This window comes from Pan paniscus, chromosome 7 (genome assembly GCF_029289425.2).
Source record: "Pan paniscus chromosome 7, NHGRI_mPanPan1-v2.0_pri, whole genome shotgun sequence".
NCBI lineage: Eukaryota > Metazoa > Chordata > Mammalia > Primates > Hominidae > Pan > Pan paniscus.
The window spans coordinates 37,892,536-37,920,261 of NC_073256.2; the positions used below are offsets into that span (position 1 = coordinate 37,892,536).

The following is a 27,726-nucleotide window of genomic DNA, read 5'->3' on the forward strand; positions in this document are numbered from 1 at the left end:
TAACGTGGGCACCGGACTGGCTTCTGGAAAGGCTCTATAAAGGGCCTCTGTTCACATTAATTTTGGTATTCAGCGGGTGTATGTTTCCTGAATAAATAAAAACAGAATGCAAGGATGCATAGGATGTGCCATGCTCATTTGGCAATTTACAAAAAGGTTTCAACTGAACTGCAATAGTAAAATACTTTCTGAAGGGAGGTAGAGAGGTCAAGGGTGTGACCAGAGAGAGGGCAAGGACAGAAGCCAGCATGCTACGCACACACTGAACAGTATCACAAAGTCGTCAGATTTAACTGACGGGTAAGACCACATGGCAGACTAAGATGTGCATGTCGGATGCTGTGGGCATTAGAAATGATAAGGAGGTGGCCTTGAGGAGCAGAGACAGCCAGGGAGACTGAGCAGGTGTGCTCATCTGGCAACAAGGCTGGCTTGGGTGACTATGGAGCTGGTACCAAGTGCCAGGTTCTGGGGTTTACAGACATTTTCTCTGCATCCATTTGAGAGTTGGTCTGTGGAAGACAATGAATCCCAACAAGGGCTCAGGGCTTGCAGTGCTGTGCTAGAGCCAGCTTGCACCAGCTCACAAGGATTGGGCAAATCTCTTCCCAACCTTGTGTTCAGTGACGTCATGCTGGTAGCCTGAAATAGGCCATGGTGGGAGTATTTACACCACGGAAATTGGCAAATGCTATAAATCAGGTCTTTCTCCCGCACCCCCTCTTCAGAGAGCAGGTTGTTAAATATTTACCAGCACATCTCTGGCTCTGTGCCCAAAGATTTCTTAAAAAACTGAATGAATCTGTGATTTAGAAACCTATCTCTGGCAGAGGGTGAACAAAAAACCGGAGTCTAGGGGAGGGAAGGAGGCTTAAGATAGAAGTGGTAGGAGGCTCCTGCGGTGACCTAAACAGGAACTGGCAAAGCTTGAACCAGGAATGTGAAACGTCTAAAGTTAATGTTTGTTTAAATTATAGTCATTCCTTTCTCAGCGAACTGTTTCTACATTAAAGAACCAGCAAGTTTTATCTCATGGTTTAAACTAAAAAAATTTAAATGTTAGTATAAAATCCCATAGTTTCACTTAATATGAATTACTACTGGTCTATACATACAGGGAAAAAACAGTAGTCAAAACACACACACACACACACACACATACACACAATCATAAATGTGGTTTCTTGCTTTTGTCTGCAGGCAAAACACTATCAAATGACAGTGGCAACAGTCACAAGAAGGAATAACATACATTGACTAATGTGATCCTATTTCAAAGGCTGCTAGTAAAGATTGTCTTTTGTTTGCAAAACTAACTTTCATTAGAGCAGCATTCTGGATCTCTGTTCTCCCTTCACCTTTGATACTGATGTATTCCAAGAAGGCTATCAAGGATGTAGTAATTAATATATAGGTAGCATCTCTTTCAAGACTGAGTCAAAACGTACCCTCAGTAGGAAGTCATTACTAATTGATCCATCTCCAACCATTACTTTTAATTTTACACCTTCTCCCCACCTAAATAATCCATCTCCATTCTATTACTTTCTATAGTTTCAAGTTCTCCTTTGGAATTTTTGTCAAGACTTTTCCTTCATACGTCAGTTCTCATCTAGATCCTAAGCAAATCTCTTTCCTCTGTACTGATAGAAGGAAATCTTGATTTTGCCCTGAGCTCTGCCACTAGCTAGCTGTGCCATCCTAAACAAGCCAGTTCACCTCTATAAAAAGAAGAAAGTGAGGAAACCCTCTCACAAATTACTACCAAGTAATGAAAGTGTTTCATTTCTTCTGACTTCTCCTCTGGCACCTAGGCCAGTCCCCCGTAGGCAGCGAGCTCTCAAGAACTGGTTTGTCCAGTAAAAAACATAATCATACTCTTCTTTTGGGAAGGGGGAGTCCTTCTTCTCAAAGAGAAGAATTGCTGTTTCACCAAACTAAATAGTCATAAATACTGAACTCTAAAATATCAGACTTCTGTGGTCTAGGAAAGGTCAAAATTGCATTTGGAAGTAAATGTCAGAGGCTGCAGGATAATTCACAGCCTCTGGCAATGGACACAGGGAATCTGAATGGTTTTTGCTTTCACCACTAATTCTGAGGATGTGAGAAACTTGCCTAACTGCACTGTGCCTCTGATTCCCTTCACAACTCCTACCCTGCAGGAATAATAATACAAAGAAAAATCCTTTGGATTGTAAAACGAAAACAATTCCTTGCAAGCAAATAAGGTCTTTATGAATTTGAAATGGAAATATTAATCACATTCTATGTCAAATGCAAAACAACACATTACTTAAACCCAAAGGAACTTTAACTTTGATTGGCAGAAAGAAAATAAATCCTATATCCTGTTTCCCTTTCAATCCAATTAGAAGCTTAGAACTCTGGGAAAGGAAACAAGAAGTTTCTCTGTCAATGAGGGTGATATGTGCTGCTTAACGACGCAACTGTAAGCATAAGCAATTGTAACACAATGGTATTTGTGTATCTGAACATAGAAAAGGTACAGGAAAAATCTGATGTAAAAGATTTAAAAACATTTTCTTGTAAGTGTAACTCATGTGCTGCCTAACAACATTTCCATCAACAACAGGCTGCATATAAGATGCTGATCACCCAGGAAGGCAAGGTTAACTTATTATTAAAGAAATGAAAACCTTTTTTTTTTTTTTTTTTTTTTTTTCTGAGACAGAGTCTTGCTCTGTTGCCCAGGCTGGAGTGCAGTGGCACGATCTTGGCTCACTGCAACCTCTGCCTCCCGGGTTTAAGTGATTCTCCTGCCTCAGCCTGTGGAGTAGTTGGCATTACAGGCGCATACCACCATGCCCAGCTAATTTTTGTATTTTTAGTAGAGATGGGGTTTCATCATGTTAGCCAGGCTGGTCTCGAACTCCTGACCTCATGATTCACCTGCTTTGGCCTCCCAAAGTGCTGGGATTACAGGTGTGAGCCACCACACCTGGCCAAGGAAAACTTTTAAAAAATTAGTTTAGTGTCACCTAAGTCTACAGTGGTTATAAAGTCCACAGTAATGGACAGTAATGTCACAGGCCTTCACATTCACTCACCATCCACTCATTGACTCACCCAGAGCAAATTCTAGTCCTGTATTACAAGCTCCACTCATGGGAATCATTTTTAAAATCTTTTATACCATATTTTTCCTGTGCCATTTCTATGTTTAGATACTGAATACCATCGTGCTTCAATTGCCTGTAGTATTCAGGACAGTCACATGCTGTATAGGTTTGTAACCTAGGAGCAACAGCCTGTACCATACAGCCTACGTGTGTAGTTGGCTATGTTATGTAGGATTGCATAAGTGCGCTGTATGATGTTTGCACAACGATGAAATTGCCTGACGATACATGACATCTCTCTATTGTTAAGTAACACATGACTATAGATGAAAACTCACTTTTTTTTTTTTGAGACAGGGTCTCACTCCATCACCCAGGATGGAGTGCAGTGGTGCGATCTCAGCTCACTACAGCCTCTGCCTCCCAGGCTCAAGCGATTTTCAACCTGCCTAGTAGCTGGGACTGTAGGTGTGTGCCACTATGCACGCCTAATTTTTTATTTTTTAGTAGAGATGGGTTTTGACACATTGGCCAGGCTGGTCTCAAACTCCTGGCCTCAAGTGATCTGCCCATCTTGGCCTCCCAAAGTGCTGGAATTAAAGACATGAGCCACCAAACCCAGCTGAAAACTGATTCTTAAGACGTGAAAAACTCTTACTGTTTTTATGTGTAAAGCACAGATATAGATGCACTACAAAAACAGATACACAGTATATCTGTGGTATTGCAATTCCACTAGGGGAAAAGAGAACTGTATTATTAGTAAACCTGGTGCACCCTAAAATGAAGCCATGCTAGGATATAAGACATGACATTGTCCAACCTGAGGGCCCCAAAGTTGAAACTTTCTGGAAAATATCATAATATCAGCTGCCAGAGGTTAACTTGGGGAGAGAGGATGAAAGGCACAGGATGGGGCTGGAAACAACAGGTTTTGCTATTTCTAGAAGCTTACACACAAAGTCAATCCTCAAACGCATCCAGAACATGGGTTTTGGATGGAAATCAGTTTACTTTCCCATTGTACGGAAGCATCAGAGGCCTGGTGCTATCGTGTCTTCAGGTTCCCACAGCAGATGTCCTTCCTCCACCCTAAGGGGTCCTCAATGGGAAGAAGCATGGATTTGCCTCAGCAAGAGGCAGAGCTACCCACAGCAAAGAAGAACAGATGTCCCTCAGATGGGAAGGCTACCATGAGATACAGCCTGGGCCAGAACACAGCTTCAGACAAACCTGGCTCATCTCCCCGCAGGAAAAAATCACAGCCCAACTTGAGGTGGGAGAAGGGCCTTTTCCCTCTCTGCCAATGCTGCCAACAATACCGGGAAATTCCATCCATGGGGGCCATGCCCAGATGACACAGAGATCCTCTTCTGGCTTGCCTTTCCTCCTGCTGCTTGCATTGCTTCTCTGCAAAGTGGACTAACTGCCTGTGACAACAGAGACATCTCAGCCTGCAAGGACCCTTGGGGGCTGTGTGCATCCACTATCCATCACCTGTGCAGCCAGGATCTTAGCAGAGAAGTCCTTCCAATATTCCTTTGAGAGCCACCTTACCAGGGACACCTTTAATGCTAACGTCTACCCAAACACTGTGATGTGTGGGAACAGTGGCATGATGGGAAGGGAAGGGTGGCATGATGGGAAGGGCACTGGGAGCACACTGGGAGTTTCCACTTCAAATTCACAAAGACCTTATTTGCCTGCAAGGTCCAGGGAATTGCTCTGGCCCTCTCTGGGGTGAGCCACCCCATTCTGATTTCTGTCAAATGGGAACATAAATCTCACCTTTGTTACCTTGCAGGATTTTGCAAAAATCAAGAGAAACTATACTGCATCCATAATGCAACAATACTAGTTTCCAAAAACGACTGATGGAAACTACGAAGGTGTGAAATTACCTTTCTGTAAAGTACTGCTTCCATTTATTTTCCACTTTAAATATTGCAAGCACTTTTAATCAACGAGGCGCCGGGAGCAGAGGCCAGCACATCTGCCGAACGTAAAACTACCAAGGGAATCATTGCACAGATTTCCACTCACCTTTGCTCATGGTCAGGTGCCCCTGGTAATGACAGACACTAAACAGAGCCACACAGAGGCATCTGCAGGGTAATTACTCACCAGCTGCTGTTCCAAGGGAGGGACTGCATCATGGTGGCCGTATATTATGCCAGGATTGTACTGACTGAAAAGAACTGGATAAAATACCTTCTTCCCTACAAACCAGAAAACAAACATTCACTTAAAGTGACAGATCCAAGTAGTAGGTTTGTTCCTTGATATTTGGCTCTCTGAAACACCCCAGATATTTGCACCCACTTTTTTTTTTTTGAGAGGCAGTCTCACTGCCACCCAGGCTGCAATAGAGTGGCACAATCTTGGCTCATTGCAATCTCTGCCTCCTGGGTTCAAGTGACTCTACTGCCTCAGCCTCTTGAGTAGCTGAGATTACAGGCACCCACCACCACACCCGGCTAATTTTTTTATTTTAGTAGAGATGGGGTTTCACCACGTTGGTCAGGCTGGTCTCAAACTCCTGATCTCAAATGATCCACCCGCCTCGGCCTCCCAACGTGCTGGGATTACAGGCATGAGCCACTGCGCCCGGCCTGCACCCACTTTCCCTTTTCCCTTCACTCAACTCTAAAATGGGTCTTAGAAGTGCAGCACCAAGCAGACCAGACAGTCATATCTGCAAATATTTCTGATCTCCCAGCACAGGAATGATATTTGGAATAGTGACAGTCCATGACCAAGCACTGGGCATCACGCCTTGGGAGGGGGTGTGAAAGAGAGTCCTGGTGCCCGAGCCCCGCCAAACATTAACCCTTTACTTGCTGGCTCATGGGGTTGTCTTAAATGGTTGACTTTGGGTCACGATGACTTTGGGCAGTTGGACTAGACTTAGAGTGTCCAGGGTGGTTGCTCTTTATCAATTTACACAGAAGAATTTCTGTATTTTAGCAACTGGCATGGCTGTGCCAGTGTTCATCAGCTCAATAGCAGCCTTGCCTATGAGTGGAGTCTGTGAAAGTCATTTTAGTACTGTGGGTTCTTTGTGCGAAAAGCTCTTCTACCCTAGGTAACTGCCCACAGGTACTCCTTTCTCTTTAGGGTTGGCAGTTTTCCAGCTCCACCTCCTCCCCACCTCGCCTTCTCCTGGGAATGTTCATGAAAGCTGACCTCCCAGTTGCAGATGGAAGAGGGGTTATGGACATGAACTTGGGAAAAGAGTCCCAGAATTATGGTGGCTGAAAGGCCCATGATGTGGCCTCAAAGGAGAAGTCAAACCAGATGGTGACATGGTTTGGCTGTGTCCCCACCCAAATCTCATCTTGAATGGTAGCTCCCATAATCCCCAGATATCCTGGAAGGGACCTGGTGGGAGGTAACTGAACGATGGGGACAGGTTTTCCCATGGTGTACTCATGATAGTAAATAAGTCTCAAGAGATGTGATGGTTTTGTACATGGGAGTTCCCTTGCACACACTGTCTCGCCTGCTGCCATGATAGACTTCCCTTTGCTCCTCCTTCACCTTCTTCCATGATTGTGAGGTCTCCCCAGCCATGCAGAACTTTGAGTCCCTTAAACCTCTTTCCTTTATAAATTACCCAGTCTCAGATGTGTCTTTATTAGCCACGTGAGAACAGACTAATACAGATGGTTTTCCTTTTCTTTGCTATTGAGGTAAAACAGGCTGATTCAGAAGCAGGACATCAGAGTGACTGACCCATCAAGAGGACGACACATGGGCCCGAGACGGCTGAGGGCTACCTGAGCGTGACAGAGAGATGATCCATACCTGGCTGTGTATTCAGCCTACACGTATTGAGGAATTCAGATGTGAAGTAGATGTCCACATCACAGAAAAAGAGAAGGACGTTGCTTCCCTTCCAGAAGCGGGCTCCAATATCAAGTCCCTTTCCCCGAGAAAATTCTCCATTCAGCTGGATGAAGGTAAAGTTCCTGAAGTTGGCAGCTCTGAAAGGCAAGACCAGGTACTGTCACTCACATGCCCACATGTTGGCAGCATCCCCTGAGAAAATATGTAATCAGGGCCCATCCACATCTCGACCCATTTCTTTTGTAACCTGAGGGCACTGGGACTCCCCAAGAAGTTACAGAACGGCCCAGACTCACTGGATACTCACTGGGATCGAAGGTACCAAGAACACCTAGTGGAGTTTTAACACTATTTTCTTCCTTGTTTCTCTGGCAGTTTCCCCATATTGAAAACACTATTGTCATCATTAATGACTATTCTTTGTGATGGAGAAAACTTGAACCAGGGAAGACTAGAAACACAACCCTGGAAAATCTTCGTGCATCCTGAGCCAACCGAATGAGGCCACTGAGCCAAGGAAATAAGATCACACTGCAATGGCCCCACTTAGCATCTTTTCATCTGCATTCATATCCAGGAGCCAGGCAAAATGTTCTTGATGTGAATCTTTCCTCCAAACAGATTTAAACCCGGATTCCTTCCGCATCCTCGGGTAAAGCAGCACAGCATGGCAGGAAAAATGACCAACTTGCAGTTAGAAGAAGAGGACTGTCTCAGGCCTGGCTCTCCTATAGATAGCTCTGTGATCTAGGCCAGCCCATAAATCTTCCTGAACCTCAGTTGCCTCATCTGCTAAATAGGTGTAGTAACACCTTCCTTCACTATCCCACAGGGTTATTAGTGAGATAAACAGTGCCAAGAGTATACAGCACTCTGTAAGCATCAGCTATTGCTGTGATTAGCATGGGCAAGGATTCCCAGGCCCCAGGCAGTGAAGCCAGGATGTTTCTTGCATTTGTTGTTCTTTCCCAGGGACAGCAGAACCTTCTGAAATGGGGCCTGTCTTAAGCTAACGTTCCACGAATTCATTCCATGCCCAGTGGGACAGGTATCGTCTTCTACCAGATAATAATAGAGAACCACCTTCAGTCTTCTTTCAGCCTAGCAAATCCCTTTTCCTGTCAACGACACCCTTCTTTCCCTAATGGCTTCCTTTCCTCTCACACTCCCCATCCTGCCAGCTACCTGGCCTATCCCCATGCCCCAACTTCTCTCTACTCTTTCTTTCCAAAAGGTACAGAAACTCATTTCCAGTTTGTAAAGTTTGCATTCCAAGTACCTGTCTCGAGTAAAAGCCAACACAAATATAGAGTCATAAAGTTTTAAAATGCTAAGTTGTATTTGTATCTGGAATTGAATCAGTAAAACTAGTTCTGCGACTCCCTCCTTGACTCATCTTCTTCTTTTGGATCTGGGAGTGAGCTTGGATTCTTATCTTAGGGATGAGTGAGCCCATGTCAGAGTTTGATGCCAAACATGCCTTTCAGATTTGGATCAGGTTAGGAGGCCTCATGATGGGTAGAGCACTAGTCTAGGAGTCTGGAAACCTGGATCCAGGGCTAGAACTGTGCCTGGGGCCCCATAAGTGTTCAACAGATGTTTCTGAATGAGTGTATGAATGTATGAATCATTCTATACCTAGCTGTGCCTCTGATGGATTTGAGGCAAGTCACTCTACCCCTTTTGTCTCTGTTTCCAGGTACAAAATCCAGTGGTTACAGAGCTCAAATTCCCCTTTACACACTAAGACGCTATTTTTCTTTGGTTAAAAAAACTTACTTTACATATGTACATTATATATACTTGTATATAATACACTTTTTCTTTTAGAGACAGGATCTTGCTCTGTCACCCAGGCTGGAGGGCAGTGGCATCATTATAGCTCACTACAGCCTCAAAATCCTGGGCTCAAGCGATCCTCCTCTCTCAGCCAAGTCCCAAGTAGCTGGGACTACAAGTGCATGCTACCATGCCCAGCTAATTCTTAAAAATTTTTTATAGAGACAGAGTCTCACTTTGTTGCCCAACTCTTGGCTTCATGCGGTACTACTGTCTCGGCCTCCCAAAGTGCTAGGATTACAGGCATGAGATACCACACCTGGACAAGACTCTATTTTCCTATGATCCTGCATTCACTTCAGCACCACTCTACATTTGCAGGGATTCTCTTCCTCTTTCATAAGTTTATCTTGAGTCTTTTCTCTGGGGGAGGTGCCCCCATTGCACATTTTCTGTGTGTTGCATTGAAGTTATGCTCAAAACCTTTTCAGTATTAGGTATGGCACTAGTCAAGGAAAGCGCTATCCTCCCGTCTCCAAAGACACTCAGATGGTGTGAGGTCACTGCGAGCACCTTCATGTCTCTTAGAGGTGTCTGCAGCCCCAGCTCCTGTAAATCAGGTCAACCCATTTTTCCCTTCCCGGTTTGGTCAGTTTCCAGGAAAGTTTTACCCATGGGAGATGCCTAGATTTTTACCTGTTCATCTAAAGGCATCTGATCCTGGAGTCCATCTTGCTTTAACTTTCTATGTATTTAATATATACAGCCAGTAGCCATTCTCTTTCTTCGTTGTTTCCAGGTTCCTATCTTTTGGGACCTCTTCCTCCCCATTATACAGTGATATCTTCTAACTTTCAGAGCACAAACACAATGTATGAGCAAGTCCTTCCTCACTCAGGTTGTACTTGACTCATAATTCAGGTACCTTCTCCAGGAGGGTTTCCAGGATCTACTACAGGAGAATTCAACTACAAAAATACCTGAACAACAGCAAGTGACTTTTGCCAAGGGAAGAAGAACATAGGCTCTTAATAGGCTGCATTAAATGAGCTGTGACATCAAGAATCTCCCCCTTGAACAGCCTACAGTCCATTTGTATAGATAGGCCAAATATTTACAGAAGTTAAATCATGTTGAGCAATTAAATAAGAATACAAGACAGTGTTAGAAACTGAGGAAACAGCATGAAAGAAATGACGAGTCTACAAGTGATTGATTAATTGCTGAGTGAACAGTAGAGACAGTGCTACAAATTTAGAGGGAAGAGTGGTAATTTGGTGGTGTGCATGCTTACCTAATGCACAAGTTAATCTAGTTTATTCTGTGCATGAATCCCCTAACCCTGGCTTGAGCTGTTGCTAATAAATGCTGTTCTCTCCTCTGCTGCAACAGAGGATTGGGTACAGGATGGGCTTCCTGTCACAGTCATGGGAAAAGGGGTGGGAAGAACTCAAGGTACCTAGTGTCTGACATGACCTTAATTTGGAAGAACTTTTTTTTAAGCCTTAAAATGTAAATCCCTATGCTTCCATGATGTGTTGCTTCTAGAGAAAGAAAATTCAGGCAAATGGATGCTGACACTTTATATGGCCTAACGCAAAAGGCAATTTGCTTCCTTTCTCTTCATGCAACCTTTCTACAAGGAAAAGACAATGCATGTTATATCCATGGCACTACCCAATCTGAGTATGCATTTCAAATTCACTTCATGTGTCCACAGGCTGCACAGAAAGCCCTGGGGAGTGGTACCCAGCTCTGTCCACGCACTGTTTCCATGTGGACCATACGGGGGCCGGCGCACACACACACAGCACCACACACCTCTGCTTGCCTGTTCTCCCTGCCCCACGCAGGACTCTGCCCCGATCTAGCTTTGCCTGGGACTTTCATCCACCCTGATCAACACTGGCCAGAAGGCAACATTGCTGGCTTGGCAGTATGGGTCCATGTTAGAGCTGCTCTGAAGCCCTGACCACTCACCAGGTCCTGATGAGAGAGCTGAACATGAGTGTGCACAGAAGGCAGGGTGGGGACAGAGTCACTGCTGGCTTGGGAAGCACCATCAGGCAGTCACAGACACTGGAGAAGGCCCAGAGTGCTAACTCTGTCATCCATCTGTGTTTCCCAGGGTGGCTGCCAGGTCATTATGCTCAGCAAGGGGTCCGTCTGAGGATGAATAATGGTACAATTTTCCTTCCTGATTCCTCAACCCAAGGCTTTTTTCCAATAAACCAGTGATCTGAAAGAACCCCTCCAACTCCTCTCTTGCCATCAGGAAGAGCCTCTGATAATTACCAACAACCCTCTGCCAAAAAAGAGGACTGAACTGGAAAAACCATGAAAAAAATCAAGACAACTTCCTGTCTTTGCCAAACCTCCTGGGCCTTGAAGTGGGGCAGCCTCCTCATCTGAAACTTACCAGTACCGGCCATGTGGGCTCCAGAACAGGATATGACAAGATGAGGAGGAATTGGCTTCTTCAAGTAGTCAGGCCCCTTATCAATGCCCCATATCCTCATTTTGAAGCAGTGCTCATTGGGCAGGGACTCCATCACTAGACTAGAGTGCCCCCTGCTCAACAGTGGATTGAAAGGCAGCAGAACCATTCAAACACAATGACACACTTCAACTCAAATCACTGATGTGCCCAACGTAGTGTGATGGTGTGGTTTGGGAAGGTCTGCGCCATGGCCATGAGGCTACAGCCCCAAAATGCAGACTATAGTGGTTGCCAGGCAGGCATGCTGCTTTATCCTCTGTCCTGCCTCCCCCCTTCCAAGTAACCAGCCAGGAGCAGATGATTCCGACTGTGAAAGAAAAATAGAATCTCAGGACCTCAAACTCACCATGCCAAAAGGAGAATTAAGCTTGAGAACTGAGTCACCAAGACTGTTCTCCTGACCTGGTGCAGTGGCTCATGCTTGTAATTCTAGCACTTTGGGAGGCCGAGACAGGCAGATCACTTGAGGTCAGGAGTTCGAGACTGAACTGACCAACATGGTGAAACCCCATTTCTATTAAAAATACAGAATTAGCCAGGCGTGGTGGTGGTGCCTGTAATCCTCACTACTTGGGAGGCTGAGGCAGGAGAATCGCTTGAATCTGGGAAATGGAGGTTGCTGTGAGCCGAGATCGTGCCATTGCACTCTAACTTGGGCAACAGAGCTACATTCCATCTCAAAAACACGAACAAACCAAAAAACCATTTTCCTGCTGTTCACTGACAGTAGCTGTAACTTCACAACCCCGTGTCACATTCTCATTTTCGTGACTCCCTCCTTTTACGTGTGTTCGTTTTTTCAGATGTAAAATGTAGATTTACTGAGCATGAGGCAATGCAGAATTGATTTTTTCCTCTGTTCCCTCTTTTTGCATGTAAAACAGAGAATTACTGAGGCTAATCAGAGCCTCACAAGAGTGGAAACATCTACCTCACTGCCTGCTCTCCATCCCTTTGTTCCTCCTCCTCCTAGCTCTTTCCCCTTTAAATACCCAAGGGGACAAAACCCCCTTTGGAAAAAGCAGAGGTTGCAGATGCTCCTGTGGTTTGTGATTTTCCTAGGTGCATCCTCAACCTCGGCTAAATAAAACTCGGATAGACTGAGCCTTCCCTCAGTCTCTTTTTGGTTTACATAACAGACGACTCACCAAGGTGTGGGCATGGCTGGGGCGTCCTATCTTCTCACTGTTCTCTTCCCCCAAATACGCGCTCTGCATCTACTCCTGCGAACATCACTCGGTGTTTAAGGCCCATGTCAAGAATCACCGCCCCTCCTGTGCCTCGCCACAAACTCATAGCGTGCACTCTGAGCTCCCAACATTTGACCCAGCCCTGCCTCTGTCCCTCTGTGTCCTGGTGCCTTCAAGTGCCTTTGCTTGCACAGATCTGTATGAGTTGCTCTAGCAGACTACACACGCTTCAAGGACAGCAATTGCCTTACTTTTTTTCTACCTTCAGAGATTATCCAGCACTGTGCAGTAAACGGCACACACGGGGTGACCAATATCCACTGGACGAATCAAGAGCTGAACAAACGGAAAACACAGGCATATTTCAGATCTGTCCTGAGGGGGGTGCTGCATGGAGATGCCTCCCTGCCAAAGAAAGCTCAGCCCACTCAGATGGGCACCAGAGAAACCCCTCCCTTGTGTATATACACCCACCTCCAACATCAGAAAGAGGCTGTGACCGATGGATTCTGAAGGACAGGCACAAACCCAAGCTTTTAAGAAGATGAAAAATATGTAAATAACAGAAAAGAGATGAGAAAAATACACTGCAATATGGTTCAAAGTTGAAGTTACTCATACAAAGAAATACAATGTTTAGTGTTACCCTAAAGCAATGGCAAAGAAATGTGCATTTATTACGGTAGGATGGGGGCACTACATTTTATATTACATAACTTCCTGTTATGAAACTGAACGTGCAGTTCCACTAACATCACATGATTTGCTTATAATTATTTCTTTTTCTTTTCTTGAATTGTATTATCAACTGACAAAACTCTTCCATTTCCCACTCAATTCCTGTTTTTATATAATAAATCTGGTGCACGGAGACTCCTCTAAGTTACACAGAGTCATTTTTATAGAGGTTATAATGACCTGACAAAGCTACTGCTTCTACCGGAGATTTCATTTCCCTAATTGACTTGCATTTCCCAGAATTACTGGATTAAAAACGATAGATCTTCCTGTCTGATATGATTTACTCTAATATAGACTTTTCCCCACAACTGCAAGGATAGTCTCTTCATGTAACTCTTCTCACAATAGCCTTTCATTTTAAAAAATCTTTAAAAATTTACATAGAAAACTAGTATTATATCCAATGTATGATTTTACATCTCACAGCTCTAAATACTGAAATCACTTATGAGTTCTACTTCTTGAAGATATTGGAATACAGTGAAGAATTTAAAGCTGAACATGTTATCATCCAATTTTCCATAGTAGGCAGTTTAAATAATTAATTTAGAATTGCCTAGATTCTGAGCTTCTTTAAGCCTGTTTTAGCAAGTTTCTTTAGGAACTTCATTTTTGCCTTTCCATCGGTTCTAAAAGTTCATGTGAGCATGAGGCACAGTTCATTAAGAAGAGCAAATGAACGTCTCTGAATCTCAGAATGGTCACAGTGCAGGCATTGGCTGATTAGAATTCACCATCTTCCAGGCTACATCCTCAGACTGTCTTTTCTTGCTCACTGAATGCATACAATTTTGTTTTGTTTGCTTGTGTTTTAAATCGAGAAATCAAAGCCAGCTTCAGCGGGCACCAAACAAATTTGCCGATGCACAGGAAAATGGTGAGATTCAAACATCTGGCATGAGGCCTCCAGCATGGAGTTTCCTTAGAAAATTAGGGGGTGGCAGCCGGGTGTGGTGGCTTATGCCTGTAATCCCAGCACTTTGGGAGGCCAAGGCGGGCGGATCACGAGGTCAGGAGATCGAGACCATCCTGGCTAACATGGTGAAACCCTATCTCTACTAAAAATCCAAAAAATTAGCCAGGCATGGTGGCGGGCACCTGTAGTCCCAGCTACTTGGGAGGCTGAGGCAAAAGAATGGTGTGAACCCAGTGGGCGAAGCTTGCCGTTAGCCGAGATCGCGCCACTGCACTCCAGCTTGGGCAACACAGCAAGACTCCATTTCAAAAAAAAAAGAAAGAAAATTAGGGGGTGGCAATCTGAACACCATGCCAAGCCCTCATGCACCTTTGCCACAGGGAACTGTGAGTGACTGTGCACAAGGCAAGTGAGGAAGGGAAGCCTCCTTCCTAATCAGTGTATCTCCCTGTGCCCCAGGTGAGGAAAGCAGTCTCATCATAGGTGTAGGATAAGACACATAAAGAACCTGGGCAGAGGCTCAAGGTTGCTGCCTTAGGAGGACACAATCTTTCCTCCTTCTCCTCTGGATCCCCTGCAGGTGGCCTCCATCCTCAGACTTAGCTCATTGCATGTGCCATTTCTCCCTGCTCTGGAAAGTCTGGATGGATAATTCCCAGCTCCTGTCTTGCCCTGCACCCTGAGGCATGCATCCCTCCGTTTCCCACACAATACCCGAATGTACACCAGCATTGGAGTCTGTATCAGTCTGTTTTCACACTGCTAATAAAGACATATCCAAGACTGGGTAATTTCTAAAGGAAAGAAGTTTAATTGCCTCACAGTTCCATGTGGCTGGGGAGGCCTCACACTCATGGCGGAAGGCAGAAGAGGAGCAAAGTCACATCTTACATGGCGGCAGGTAAGGGAGAATGAGAACCAAGCAAAAGAGGTCTCCCCTTGTAAAACCATCAGATCTCGTGAGACTTATTCACTGCCATGAGAACAGTGTGGGGGAAAATGCCCCCATGATTAAATGCTCTCTCACCAGGTCCCTCCCACAACATGTGGGAATTATGGGAGCTACAGTTTAAGATCAGACTTCGGTGGGAACACAGCCAAACCTTATCAGAGACTTTCCTCAAAAAGCCTGGGTAAGCTGCCCTACATAAGGACTGGCGAATAGTGGATACTGTGCTTTTACATCATTAAGTATGATGCTTCTTTTATGTCTTAAAGAAACTACTATACAGCAGCACGTTCAATTTGGTTCCACAGAGGAAAAGTATGCCTGGCTCTGCAGAGGACACAAGGTGTTTAAGACGTTGATTAGGACAAAACACCCTTCTCACATAAGACATGGTGTGTGTGTGTGTGTGTGTGTGCTGTGTATTTATATGTATACTTTTTATTGAGTTAAAATTCACACAACATAAAATTTTAAAGTGTATAAATCAGTGTCATTTAGTACATTCACGATGTTGTAAACCGTCACCTCTTTCTAGTTACAAAATGTTTTCATCACCCCAAAAGGAAATCCTATACCCATGAGACAGTCACTTCGAACCCCCTCATATCTCCAGCTCCTGGCAACTGTTAATCTACTTCTGTCCTCATGAATTTATGTATAAAGAATATTTCATATAAATGGGATTATACATTATCAACCTTTTTTGTTGTTGTTGTTTTTCTTTTGAGACAGAGTCCTACTCTGTCACCCAGGCTGGAGTACAGTGGAGCAATCTTGGTTCACCACAACCTCTACCTCCTGGTTTCAAGTGATTCTCCTGCCTCAGCCTCCCCAGTACCTGGGATTACAGGTGTGAGCCACCACACCCAGCTAATTTTTATATTTTTAGTAGATATGGGGTTTCACCATGTTGGCCAGGCTGGTCTCAAACGCCTGACCTCAGGCGATCTGCCTGCCTCAGCCTATCTGCCTGCCTCAGCCTCCCAAAAGGCTGGGATAACAGGCGTGAGCCATTGCACCTGGCCATTATTGACCTTTTACATCTGGCTACCTTCATTTATCACAATGTTTTTGAGGTTCATCCCATTGTAGCATATATTAGTACTTCATTCTCTTTATGTCTGAATAATATTCCATTGTGTGGTTATGTTATATTTTGCTTTTCATTCATCAGCTGATAGATATTTGAGTTGTTTCTACCTTTTGGATATTGTGAATAATGCAGCTATGAACATTCACGTACAGTTATTTGTTTCAATACTTACTTTCTGTTCTTTTGGGTATATACCTGGGATCAGAACTGCTGAGTCAGATAATAATACTATGTTTAACCATGTAAGGAACTGCCACACTGTTTTCCACAGTGGCTGCACCATTTTTCATTCCCAAGAGCAATAGACAAGAGTTCCAATTTCTCTGCCTCCTCAGAGACACTTGTAATTGACTCGTGGATTACAGCCATCCTGGTGAGTGTGGTTTGCATTGTAGGTTTCATTTGCATTTTTCTAGTGACTAATGATGTTGACCATCTTGTCCTGCTGTGCTTATTGGTCACTTGTATATCATCTTTGGAGAAATGTACATCCAAGTCTTTTGTTCATTTTTAAATGGGGTTGTCTTTTTACTGTTAAATTCTCTCTCTAGTTATTGAATATAGACCCTTATCAGATTATGATTTGCAAATATTTTATCCCATTATATAAGCTGTCTTTTCACTTTTATGGTAGCACAAAAGTTTTTAATTTTGATAAAGTTCAATTTATCTGCTTATTCTCTAGTTGCTAGGGTTTAAAAGTCACATCTAAGAAATCACTGCCTAATCCAAGATCATGAAGACTTACACCTATGTTTTCTCTTAAAACTTTGATAATTATAGCTCTTACATTTAAGTCTTTGATCCATTTTGACTTCAAGTTTTGTGTATATAGTGGATGTATAACTATCAACTACAGAAAACAACTTTCATTCTCTGCACATGAATATCCAGTCATCCCAGAACCATTCTTAAAAAGATGATTCTTTCCCCTATATGATGATCTGGTACCCTTGTTAAAAATCAAATGACCATAAATGTATAGGTTTATTTCCGAACTCTGCTTTCCATCCATTGATCTATATGTATATTTTTATACCAGTAGCAAAGTCTTAACTACTGTAATTTTATAATAAGTTTTGAGATTGAGAGTATGAGTCCTCCAATTTTGTTCTATTAAGATTGCTCTGGCTATTTTGGGCCCTTGCATTTCCATGTGAATTTTAGAATCAGCTTGTCCATATCTACAAGAAAGTCATCTTGGATTTTAATAGGGATTGTACTGACACTATAGATCAACTGACTGAGTACTGTCATTTGAAGAATATTAATGAACATGGGATGTCTTTCCATTTATTTAGGCCTTCTTTAATTCCTTTCAAAGTTGTGTTGTAGTTTTCAGCATAAAATTCTTGCACTTTTTTATTACATTCATTTCTGTGTTTCTAAACCTTTTTTATATTACTATGAAAATTGTTTTCTTAATTTCATTTTCAGATTGTTTATTGCTCGTGTATAGAAATACAATTAACCTTTGTATATTGATCTTGTACCTCACAACTTTACTGAATTTGTTCTTAGCTCTAATAGTTTTGTGGATTCCTTGTAATTTTCTATATAGAAGACTATGTCATCTGTGAACAGCATTTACTTTTTCCTTTCCAATCTGGATGACTGTTATTTCTTTTTCTTATCCAATTGTCCTGGCTAGAACACCCAGTACAATATTGAATAGTGAAAGCAGACACCTTTATCTTGTTCTTGATCTTATGGGGAGAACATTCAGTATTTCACCATTAAGTATGATGTTTTTCATAGACGGTTTTTTGTATGTGTCCTTTATTAGGTTAAAGAAGTTCTCTTCTAGTCCTAGTTTGAGGATTTTTATCATAAAAGGATGTTAGATTTTTAACAAATGCTTTTCCTATGCACATTGAGATGGTCATGTGATTTTTGTCCTTGAGTCTATTAATATGGCATATTTCATTGATTTTTGTATATTGAGCCAAGCTTGCATTCCTGAAAAAAAATCACACTTGGTAATAGCATATAATTCTTTTTTTTTATGTTGTTGGATTCAGTTTGCTACTGTTTTGTTGAGGGTTTTGCATTTATATTCATAGGGATACTGATCTATAGTTTTCTTTCCTTGTTCTGTCTTTGTCTGGTTAGGTTATCAGGGTAATGCTGGCTTCAAAGAATAAGTTGGAAAGTGTTCTCTCCTCTTCCAATTTTTTTGAAAGAGTTTTTGACACACTAGTGTTAATTCTTTAAACACTTGGTAGAAATCAGCAGTGAAGCCTGGGCTTTCCTCTGTGGAAAGTTCTTTTTTTCTTTTTGTTTTTAATTAAATCAATCCATTTGCTTGTTATAAGTCTAGTTAGATTTTCTATTCCTCTGTTCCCTCTCCATTCCTGTGCTGTTATTGTATTAATATTACATCTTTGTGCACTGTGTGCCCATCAACACAGATTTATAATTTTTTTGTATGAAGCTGTCTTTTAAATCAGCACAAAAAAAAGAGTCACAAACAAAAATACATTTATACTATCGTTTATATTTGCCTATGTAGTTACTTCACTGGCAATCTTTACATCTTCATGTGGATTTGTCTAGTGTCCTTTCATGTCCGCCCCAAGGACTCCTCTTAGTATTTCATACAGGGCATGTTTATTAGTGATGAAGTCTCTTTATTTGTTTATCTGGGAATGTCCTAATTTTGCCTTCATTTGTAAGGAATGGTTTTGCTGATAATAGAATTATTAGTTGAAGTCTTTTTCTCACTTTGAAAATGTTATCCCACTTTCTGGCCTCCATTGCTTCTGATGAGAATTCAGCTATTAATCTTATCAAGGATCCATTGTACTGGATGTGTTGCTTCTCTTTCTCTGTCTTTGGATTTCAAAAATGTGATTATAAGTTTAATGTGGATTTCTATGAATTTATTCTATTTGGAGTTAAGATTATTAGATATGTAGATTAATGTTTTCCATCACATTTGAGAAATTTTTAGCCATTATTTCTTCAAATATTTTTAGGTGCCCTTCTCTATTCCCTTCTTGACTCCCATTATTCATATGTTTGTATGCTTGATGGTATCCCATGAATCTCAGGTTTGTTCATTTTCTTCATTCTTTTTTCTGTTTCTTCTGAGACTGAGTCATTGCAGTTGGCTTATCTTGAAGTTTGCCAATTATTTCTTCTGCTTCTTCAAACCTGCTGTTAAGCCTCCTCTGCCTTATTAATTTTTCATTTTTGTTGTTGTAGTTTTCAACACTACAATTTCTATTTGGTTCTTTTAAATAGTTTCTACTTCCTTGTTGATATTCTGTATTTAGTATAGCATGTTTTTCATATACTTCAGTTCTTTAAATGTGTTTTTACTTTTGTGAATATACTTAATACAACTGATTAAAAATTTTTGTCTATTAAGTCAAACATCTAAGCTTCTTTAAGGACAAGTTCTAATGACTGATTTTTTTTTCTCGTGCATGAGCCTTAGTTTCTTCACATGCCTCATAATTTTTGCTAAAAATTGAACATTTAAAAATATGTATTATGGCAAGCCTAGAAAGTACAATCTCCTCCTTTTCCCAGGTTTTTTGTTGTTTGTTTAGTGACTTTTCTGAACTAATTCTGTAAAGTCTCAATTCTTTATTGTGTGACCACTTAATGGTCAGCTAATGAGTGGACAACATTTTCCTTAAATGACTGGAACCAGTAAGTCTCTCTGATTTCGCTGAGGGATTCTGTTTGCATATTGGGATACACCTTCAGCACTCAGCCAGGCAATCAATGACTTATTTATCCTTTACTTCTTGCTTCCACAGAGCCTGAAGGTCAGCCACAAGTGGGAGCTTAGGACATACATGGGTTTTAAGTAGGAGCATAGCCCTAGAGAGGTACATGGTCCTTAGGTTTTCAGGAATGTGCTGGAGCTTTTCAAAGGCCCGATGAATACCTAATCTCCCAGTATTTCCTTTTAAGCTTTTTGATTAGTCTACTGTTTGCCCCAACTCTTAACCATTGCCTCGGGCAGCCACAAAGTTAAACACTTCCTATAATTGTTTTAGACAAATGCTCTCCCTGAAGAAAATACTTTCTGCATTGGAAGAGCTCTGAGTCAGGTCAAATAAAGACAACCTTGTGAGCGGTGTCTTCCGAGAAACCTCCGGACAGTTCAAATAGTGACAACTCTCTGGTTGTGATGTTTTAAAGCAAGCTTGTCCAATGCATGTGGCCCAGGACAGCTTTGAATGCAACCCAACACAACTTCATAAACTTTCTTTAAACATTACGAGATTTTATTTTTAGCTCTTCAGGTATCATTAGTATTAGTATATTTTATGTGTGGCCCAACACAATTCTTCTTATTTCAATGTGGCCCAGAGAAGCCAAAAGATTGGACACACCTGCTTTAAATATCTCCAACCTCATTTTGTTTCACCACTGGCTGCCAGGCTGTGGTGATCACTGTGCTTGTGGGCTGTTGAATTTCCAGCTTACCAGAGAGCTGGAGTCAGGGATGGGAATAGAGCAAGTTAAACCTCCATAAATCTCCCTTTCACACCAAAATTCATCCATGTTTCTTGGATAAATGCTCTCCAGATTGTTGCAAACTTTGGTTAATTTTGAGAGTTCTGAGAAAAGTGATTCTATTTTTTTTCCAATTTTCTTACTGCTTTTGTAGAGAGGAGTGTTTGCAGAGGCCTTTACTCCATTTTCACTGCTCTGACTCTTCTTCTTTTAAACAGTGCATTCTATTCCACTGCATGTACTAATATCATTTAATTGTTTTTCATAATATATTTTCCCCACATTTTTATTTGGAGAAATTCTAAACCTTCAGAAAAGCTATAAGAATAGCATAATAAGTGCCCACATACCCTTGGCTAGATTCACTAAGTGTTAACATTTTACCACATTTGCTTTTTTTCTCTCTCTGAAGGATTTGAGAGTTAGTTTCAGACATCATGACAACTTCACCCTTGAAGACATGCATCTCCCAAGAAGCAAGATACTCTCCTGGTTCATTAGAAAAATATAATAATCATACTCAGGAAATTAACATTTTTACCATATCATAATTTATATGGCATATTCAAATCCCCAGTAAACAATTCAGAATGCAGGCACATCTCCACAAAGAGTTGGCACACAAAGCAGAAACACGCTTAGCAAAGCCTCTGGCAAATGCCAGGTGAGATGGTCAGAGGCCTGAGATACTGCCTTCATCTGCAAGGTGCTACTCCCTGCCCCTGTTTCCCAGGGTCTGAGACTAACTATCTGCTTGGGAGATAAATAACTGTGCAGCTTATTTCATTTTCGCAAATGAGATGGTTATCTAAAAATCCTTGTTTAAGAAAAAAAAAAAAGCAAATCAACAATGCTGCTCAAATTTCTGAAAATGGACAAACAAAAAGCCTGGAACAAACCATTTCCCCCAGAAAATAATCTTCCTGGGGGTATCTGTCAAATCATTTCAAAGAGGTGTGAAATGCTGACACAAACATTGCAAGGTGGGTCCCTGATAACGACAACAACCCTCTCCTAGCATCACATACACTCTGGCAGGGCGGTGTCTCATTTCTAGCATCTCAATCTCAGAGATGATTCCTCTGAAGGATGCTTTCATGTCCTTGTTCCTGGGCAAAGATGAACTTGTAATGTAGTAAATGTCAACTTACAATGTGGTCAATGCCAATTCATCTATCAGTTACATTAAAATAATTTTTTGGCCAGGCGCGGTTGCTCACGCCTGTAATCCCAGGACTTTGGGAGGCCGAGGTGGGCGGATCACAAGGTCAAGAGATTGAGACCATCCTGGCCAACTTGGTGAAACCCCATCTCTTCTAAAAATACAAAAATTCGCTGGGTGTGGTGGCGTGCGCCTATAGTCCTAGCTACCTGGGAGGCTGAGGCAGGAGAATTGCTTGAACCCAAGAGGTGGAGGTTGCAGGGAGCCAAGATTGTGCCACTGCACTCCAGCCTGGTAAAAAAGTGAGACTCTGAATAAAAAAATAAAAAAATTCCTATTACATAGCTCCAAGCGAGTATCTAAAGCAGCATTTCTCACAGTATGGTCCATGAACCACCCACATCAGCAACACATGTGGAACTAGTTCAGGGATGGTTCCCAGGCTTCATCTCAGGCCCACTGATTCAGGATTTCTGGGCCTGGGTCCCAGGAGTCTGCATTTTTAAAAGCACCACAGGTTATTCCAAAGCATGTTTATAATGAAGAACCAGTGAGCTCATCTGAGATTAACTGAAGCTTGGAAAAATCTACAGAATAAGAATCAGATATTGAGAATCGATTTGTATTTCTGTCTATGTTAGTAGCTTTTAAACATTTTGACCATGATCCTTATAAAGGAATATATTACGCATCCTTATGCAGCACACACACACGCACACACACTGAAATTAAACTTTCATGACAGAATATTTATCCTTACTACCTGTGCTTCACTCTGATATTTTCTATCCTACCCTACTTCACTTTTTAAAAATTGGACATAAGCCACAAAATCAATTTCACAACCCTCTAATAAATCACAAACTGGTGTTTGCAGAACACTGATCTATAGCAATCAACTGAAATGTAAAGCTCAACTGACTAAGAATAAACTAGGGAGAGAGAGTGTGAAATATTGCATACTGGTCACTAAACAAGATTTTTAAAAAGATATTAAAGTACATGCATTTAGCTGGATTTAAAACAGCTTAATCACAATACTGATTTCCAAATAACATAAATTTCATTTAGTGTGACTATAAATCTTACTACTTTCAACTAACAACTATGGGTTTTAGGAGCGAGCATATTAGAGTGAACAGCTGGTGGTATGCTAACACTGTGAGTCTAGACCTTAACAGGAGGCTCTGATTCTGGCTCTCGCATCTGGCAGGGATCACAGCCTGAGTAACGACCTCATTAAGCCTCAGTTTCTTTATATGTGAAGTAGGGCCCCAAACAGTGCCTATCTCATCAGGTAATGAATATTAAATACTATAATTTATGCAAGTTACATTATTCAGAAATAAGATACCTCTGAACAAAAGCTTTATCACCTAAAAAATAATTTTAAAATGTTTAAATAAAGTTTCATGTATAAGCTCATATACAGATTACTATGGGAGGCTGGGTGTAGAGGATCACACCCATAATCCCAGAACTTTGGGAGGATGAGGCAAGAGGATTGCTCAAGGCCAGGGATTTGAAACCAGCCTGGGCAACATAGGGAGACACTGGCTCTACAAAAAATATATATAAAAATTAGCCAGGCACGGTGGCACATGCTTGTAGTCCCAGCTACTAAGGAGGCTAAGTTGGGAAGACCACGTGAGCCCAGGAGTTGGAGGCTGCAGTGAGGTATAATCACACCACTGCACTCTACTCTGGGCGACAGAGCAAGACCTTGTCTCAAAAATATACAAAACACATTACTATGTGCACAAATTTACTATATACCTGGCATTATTTTTCTCTTGATGAAGAAACCTTGAACATTTTCTCCGTATGGTGTTGTGCTAAGTGCTGGAATTAAGGAGTCATGAGACACAGTACCACTTACTGAGCAGGTTATAATCTAGTTGCAGACTTAGGACAACAGGAAGAAATGTAAATCATCAAATCACGCACCAAGTGCCAGATTTAGAGGTGCAGAAAGTGAGTATAGTTGGAATTCAGAGAGGAAAGGACTGGGAATCAGAAAGAGCTCCAGAGATGGGAACTTAGGTGGGGAGTGATGGGGGTTGAGGTTTGAATTAACAAAAAGGAGGGTGGAAGGAACTCCCAAAAGAAGAGAATAATGGGAGTGCAAAGATCAAATTCTGCTCCCAGTTTGGCTAGGGAGCAGTAAGTCGTAAAGACAGGATTAGAAGCAACAGCCCGTCTGGGGACCAGGCTAAGGCAGTGAGGGAGGTAGGAAGATTGATCTGGAAGGTAGAGTGTGGTATGGTACTGTGAAGTCAACTCAGGCTGGCTGCAGAGGTCTGGGCATCCCTAGGAGAGGTGGCCTGACCAGCAACACCATAAGAGAGGGCAGGACATGGACCAAAGCATCAGTGACATCAACACTACAGATATCACTGGTTAACAGAATGAGGAGATCAACACCAAAAAATTATTTATTTTATTCCCTATGCAACTAGTCAACCAGGTATAGGTATAGGTATATACATATACAACTAATACATATACCAAGTATAGGTAAATACATACACAATTTAAGAAGTTCAGGTTAATTTTGACAAAGTTTATGTAGCGTTACTTTAAACACCAACCAACCTGGTCTCTAGCATGAAGCGAATTGGGTAGATTGATGACTAGATGTTTGCCAAAGTTTGAGGCAAACCATCTCTACCACTCAAATGATTTTACTTTTCTTACTCAGATTCTATGCATTCTTTGCTCACCAAGCTACCTTCCGGTTGAGAATTCACCTTGCCAGGTAATTTGATATGGAGAAGAATGTATTGATAAAGGTATAGCCTTAAGCATTCCAGTCACTACAAGGGGTCTAAACTGTCCTTCTACTTATCCATGGGACTCATGTAAATATGGTTACGTGTAACCCTCAGCAAATGCCTGGTCATTCTTTGATGTGCTGGAAATCTGCCATACCCATAGGAAGGAAGGAGGCTGTCAAGCCCAGCTGTACTTCAGAGTCACCTGGGGAGCTGCTTAAAATCTCTTGGTTGCGGGGGGAGGGGCAAGCCAGCTGGCTGCACTTAAGGGAGCAGCCCCCAGGTGGACTACCACCTTCTGGTACAATTGTTCTCAATTGTGGCTTCACGTTAGAATCATCCAGGAAACTTTAAAGAACCCATATCTAGGAATTGACATTGACAGAGACGTTAAAACCTACCCACTGGGCAGAGAACATGAATTTATATCATTCATGTTCTTCGTTTCTAAGCAGAGGTGAGAACATTTGTAATGTACTGGAGTCGAGGAATTTCTATGTCACTTGCATTTAGGATATTCGATTATTTTATTCTATTTGATCTTAGACACAGGCCATAGCTTTAAGTTGTTGCTGGTTTTAAACTCTTAACAACTCATTATTGCTTTAGAGCAGGGATGGGCACAATTTGTCTGTAAAGAGCCAGACAGTAAACAGTTTAGGCTTTGTGAGTCACACAGTCTTTGTGGTGACTACTCAGCTGCACAGCTGTAGACACAGGCAGCCACAAATAATATGTAAACAAGTGGGCATGCCTGCATTCCAATAAAACTTTATTTACAAAGACAGGTGCCAGACAAAATTTGGCCAGTGAGCTGTAGTTTGCTGATCTCCTGCTTAAGAATGCTTGAATAATTATAACTAGCATTCAGATCTTGGGCCCATTAATACAAAACTAGTAACAAAGCATAAAAATAAAAAGTACACTCAGTCTTAGAATCTTACCCTTCGACTATCATCCTATTACCATTTACCAGAAACTCAAAACAGAGGGCACTGTTTATATCTAAATCATATGGATCTACTCAGACTATGTCTGCCCCTGAGTACCACTGGCCATACTCAAACCTTCACTTGCACAGAAACCATCCACCTGATTACTCAAATTGCCCCCCTGCAAACCTCCAGGGCAAACTACAGGCCAGTGTGCAGCGCCATTCTGGCTAACATACTGGTAGAAGATGCCATGGGGATTACTTATTCATTTATTTTTAAAGGGAAAAAAATCCATCCATGCTGCTTTTGAATACATTTATTCCCCATGCAATTGATCAACTAGGTATAAATGTACAACTGGAGGTCTCAAGTTTTTGGTTAAATAATTTGTACTCAACTGAGTAAGTTTGATCAAGGATCCTGCCTTGGCCACCACATCTGGTTTCCTCTGAATGTCTTAAAATACTTAACGAATGAAAGCCCAAAGGGTGAGACTGTTTGCTAAGTGGATGAGATCTGAGCATAGACTTCACTCTTAGGCTCTGAAGCTGTGGCTGAGACGGAGCTCACTGCCCAGCTGTGCTCTCCCTAATTCCTACTCTGCAACATAAAGAAGTCCCCACACCTATAGTGCTAAAAATGATGACATCCAGTTATATGGAAGCTCAAAGGAGCTCACACTCCCCTCACCCCTGCTGTGCGCAGTTTATCTCCAATGTCAAAGTCATCACCCATGCACACTGAAAACCAGTGTCAGACAGGGTAGTCTCCTGCGGAAGAGGAGTGCAGACTTTTCCCTGAACACAGCCAGCAATCAATCCATCCCAGTTCACCCACAGTGTAAAGGAAAATAAAATTAAGCAGAAGTTTCAGCCTTGGATGTGTGCTTCTGAGCTCAGTTACCAGGATTCCTTATGACAGCTCCGTATTGTACTCACTTGGAAGTGTTTTCAAGTATTCCTTTGACTTCATTTATTTCTTCTTTCCCAAAGTAAACAACAGTGAGATGGACTCTCCCATCCCGCTCAATGCACATCTCCCTGGAAAACAAAACACATGCATGTCTGGCACCTGTTTTCACACTGACAGGCACAGCACAAACCAATACCTTTTTGTAAAGTGCAAAAGGGTCTTGAAGGAAACTAGGTAAACTTCCAGGAGAGCCGAGATGGGAATCCAGGACCTTTCTGGTTGGCCATTCCAACTATCTGTATTTGTATTCATCTTATCGGGACAACAAGGAAATTTAAATATGCAGTAAATCAAAACTCTGATGCAAGGCACCTCAGGTCCAATCTGCCACACTCCTAGCCCACCGGGCCTAGACAGTGTCATGGAATTGGGTCTTTGGGGTCCCTGGTTCTTACCCCATAAAAAGACTATTTTAGACCAATATCCTTGATGAACATTGATGCAAAAATCCTCAATAAAATACTGGCAAACCGAATTCAGCAGCACATCAAAAAGCTTATCCACCATGATCCAGTGGGCTTCATCCCTGGGATGCAAGGCTGGTTCAATATACGCAAATCAATAAATGTAATCCAGCATATAAACAGAACCAAAGACAAAAACCACATGATTATCTCAATAGATGCAGAAAAGGCCTTTGACAAAATTCAACAACCCTTCATGCTAAAAACTCTCAATAAATTAGGTATTGATGGGACGTATTTCAAAATAATAAGAGCTATCTATGACAAACCCACAGCCAATATCATACTGAATGGGCAAAAACTGGAAGCATTCCCTTTGAAAACTGGCACAAGACAGGGATGCCCTCTCTCACCACTCCTATTCAACATAGTGTTGGAAGTTCTGGCCAGGGCAATTAGGCAGGAGAAGGAAATAAAGGGCATTCAATTAGGAAAAGAGGAAGTCAAATTGTCCCTGTTTGCAGATGACATGATTGTATATCTAGAAAACCCCATTGTCTCAGCCCAAAATCTCCCTAAGCTGATAAGCAACTTCAGCAAAGTCTGAGGATATAAAATCAATGTACAAAAATCACAAGCATTATTATACACCAATAACAGACAAACAGAGAGCCAAATCATGAGTGAACTCCCATTCACAATTGCTTCAAAGAGAATAAAATACCTAGGAATCCAACTTACAAGGAATATGAAGGACCTCTTCAAGGAGAACTACAAACCACTGCTCAATGAAATAAAAGAGGATACAACCAAATGGAAGAACATTCCATGCTCATGGGTAGGAAGAATCAATATCGTGAAAATGGTCATACTGCCCAAGGTAATTTATAGATTCAATGCCAT

General features: G+C 41.9%; 1 protein-coding gene across 11 annotated transcripts in view; it reads right to left on the reverse strand.

Moving 5' to 3' along the window:
- Positions 1-27,726, reverse strand: part of CSGALNACT1 (chondroitin sulfate N-acetylgalactosaminyltransferase 1) — a 353,492-nt gene that overhangs the window by 9,311 nt on the left and 316,455 nt on the right. For 8 of the 11 annotated variants that reach the window (XM_008977290.6, XM_055116343.2, XM_034965729.3 and 5 more), the window contains 3 exons: positions 26,386-26,487; positions 6,891-7,069; positions 5,208-5,302 (listed from right to left, as the gene is read on the reverse strand). In XM_008977290.6, coding sequence (XP_008975538.2) covers positions 5,208-5,302; positions 6,891-7,069; positions 26,386-26,487 — 376 coding nt within the window. The remainder of the gene's footprint in view (positions 1-5,207; positions 5,303-6,890; positions 7,070-26,385; positions 26,488-27,726) is intronic. The other 3 variants (XM_063607133.1, XM_055116346.2, XM_063607132.1) reach the window with 1 other exon arrangement.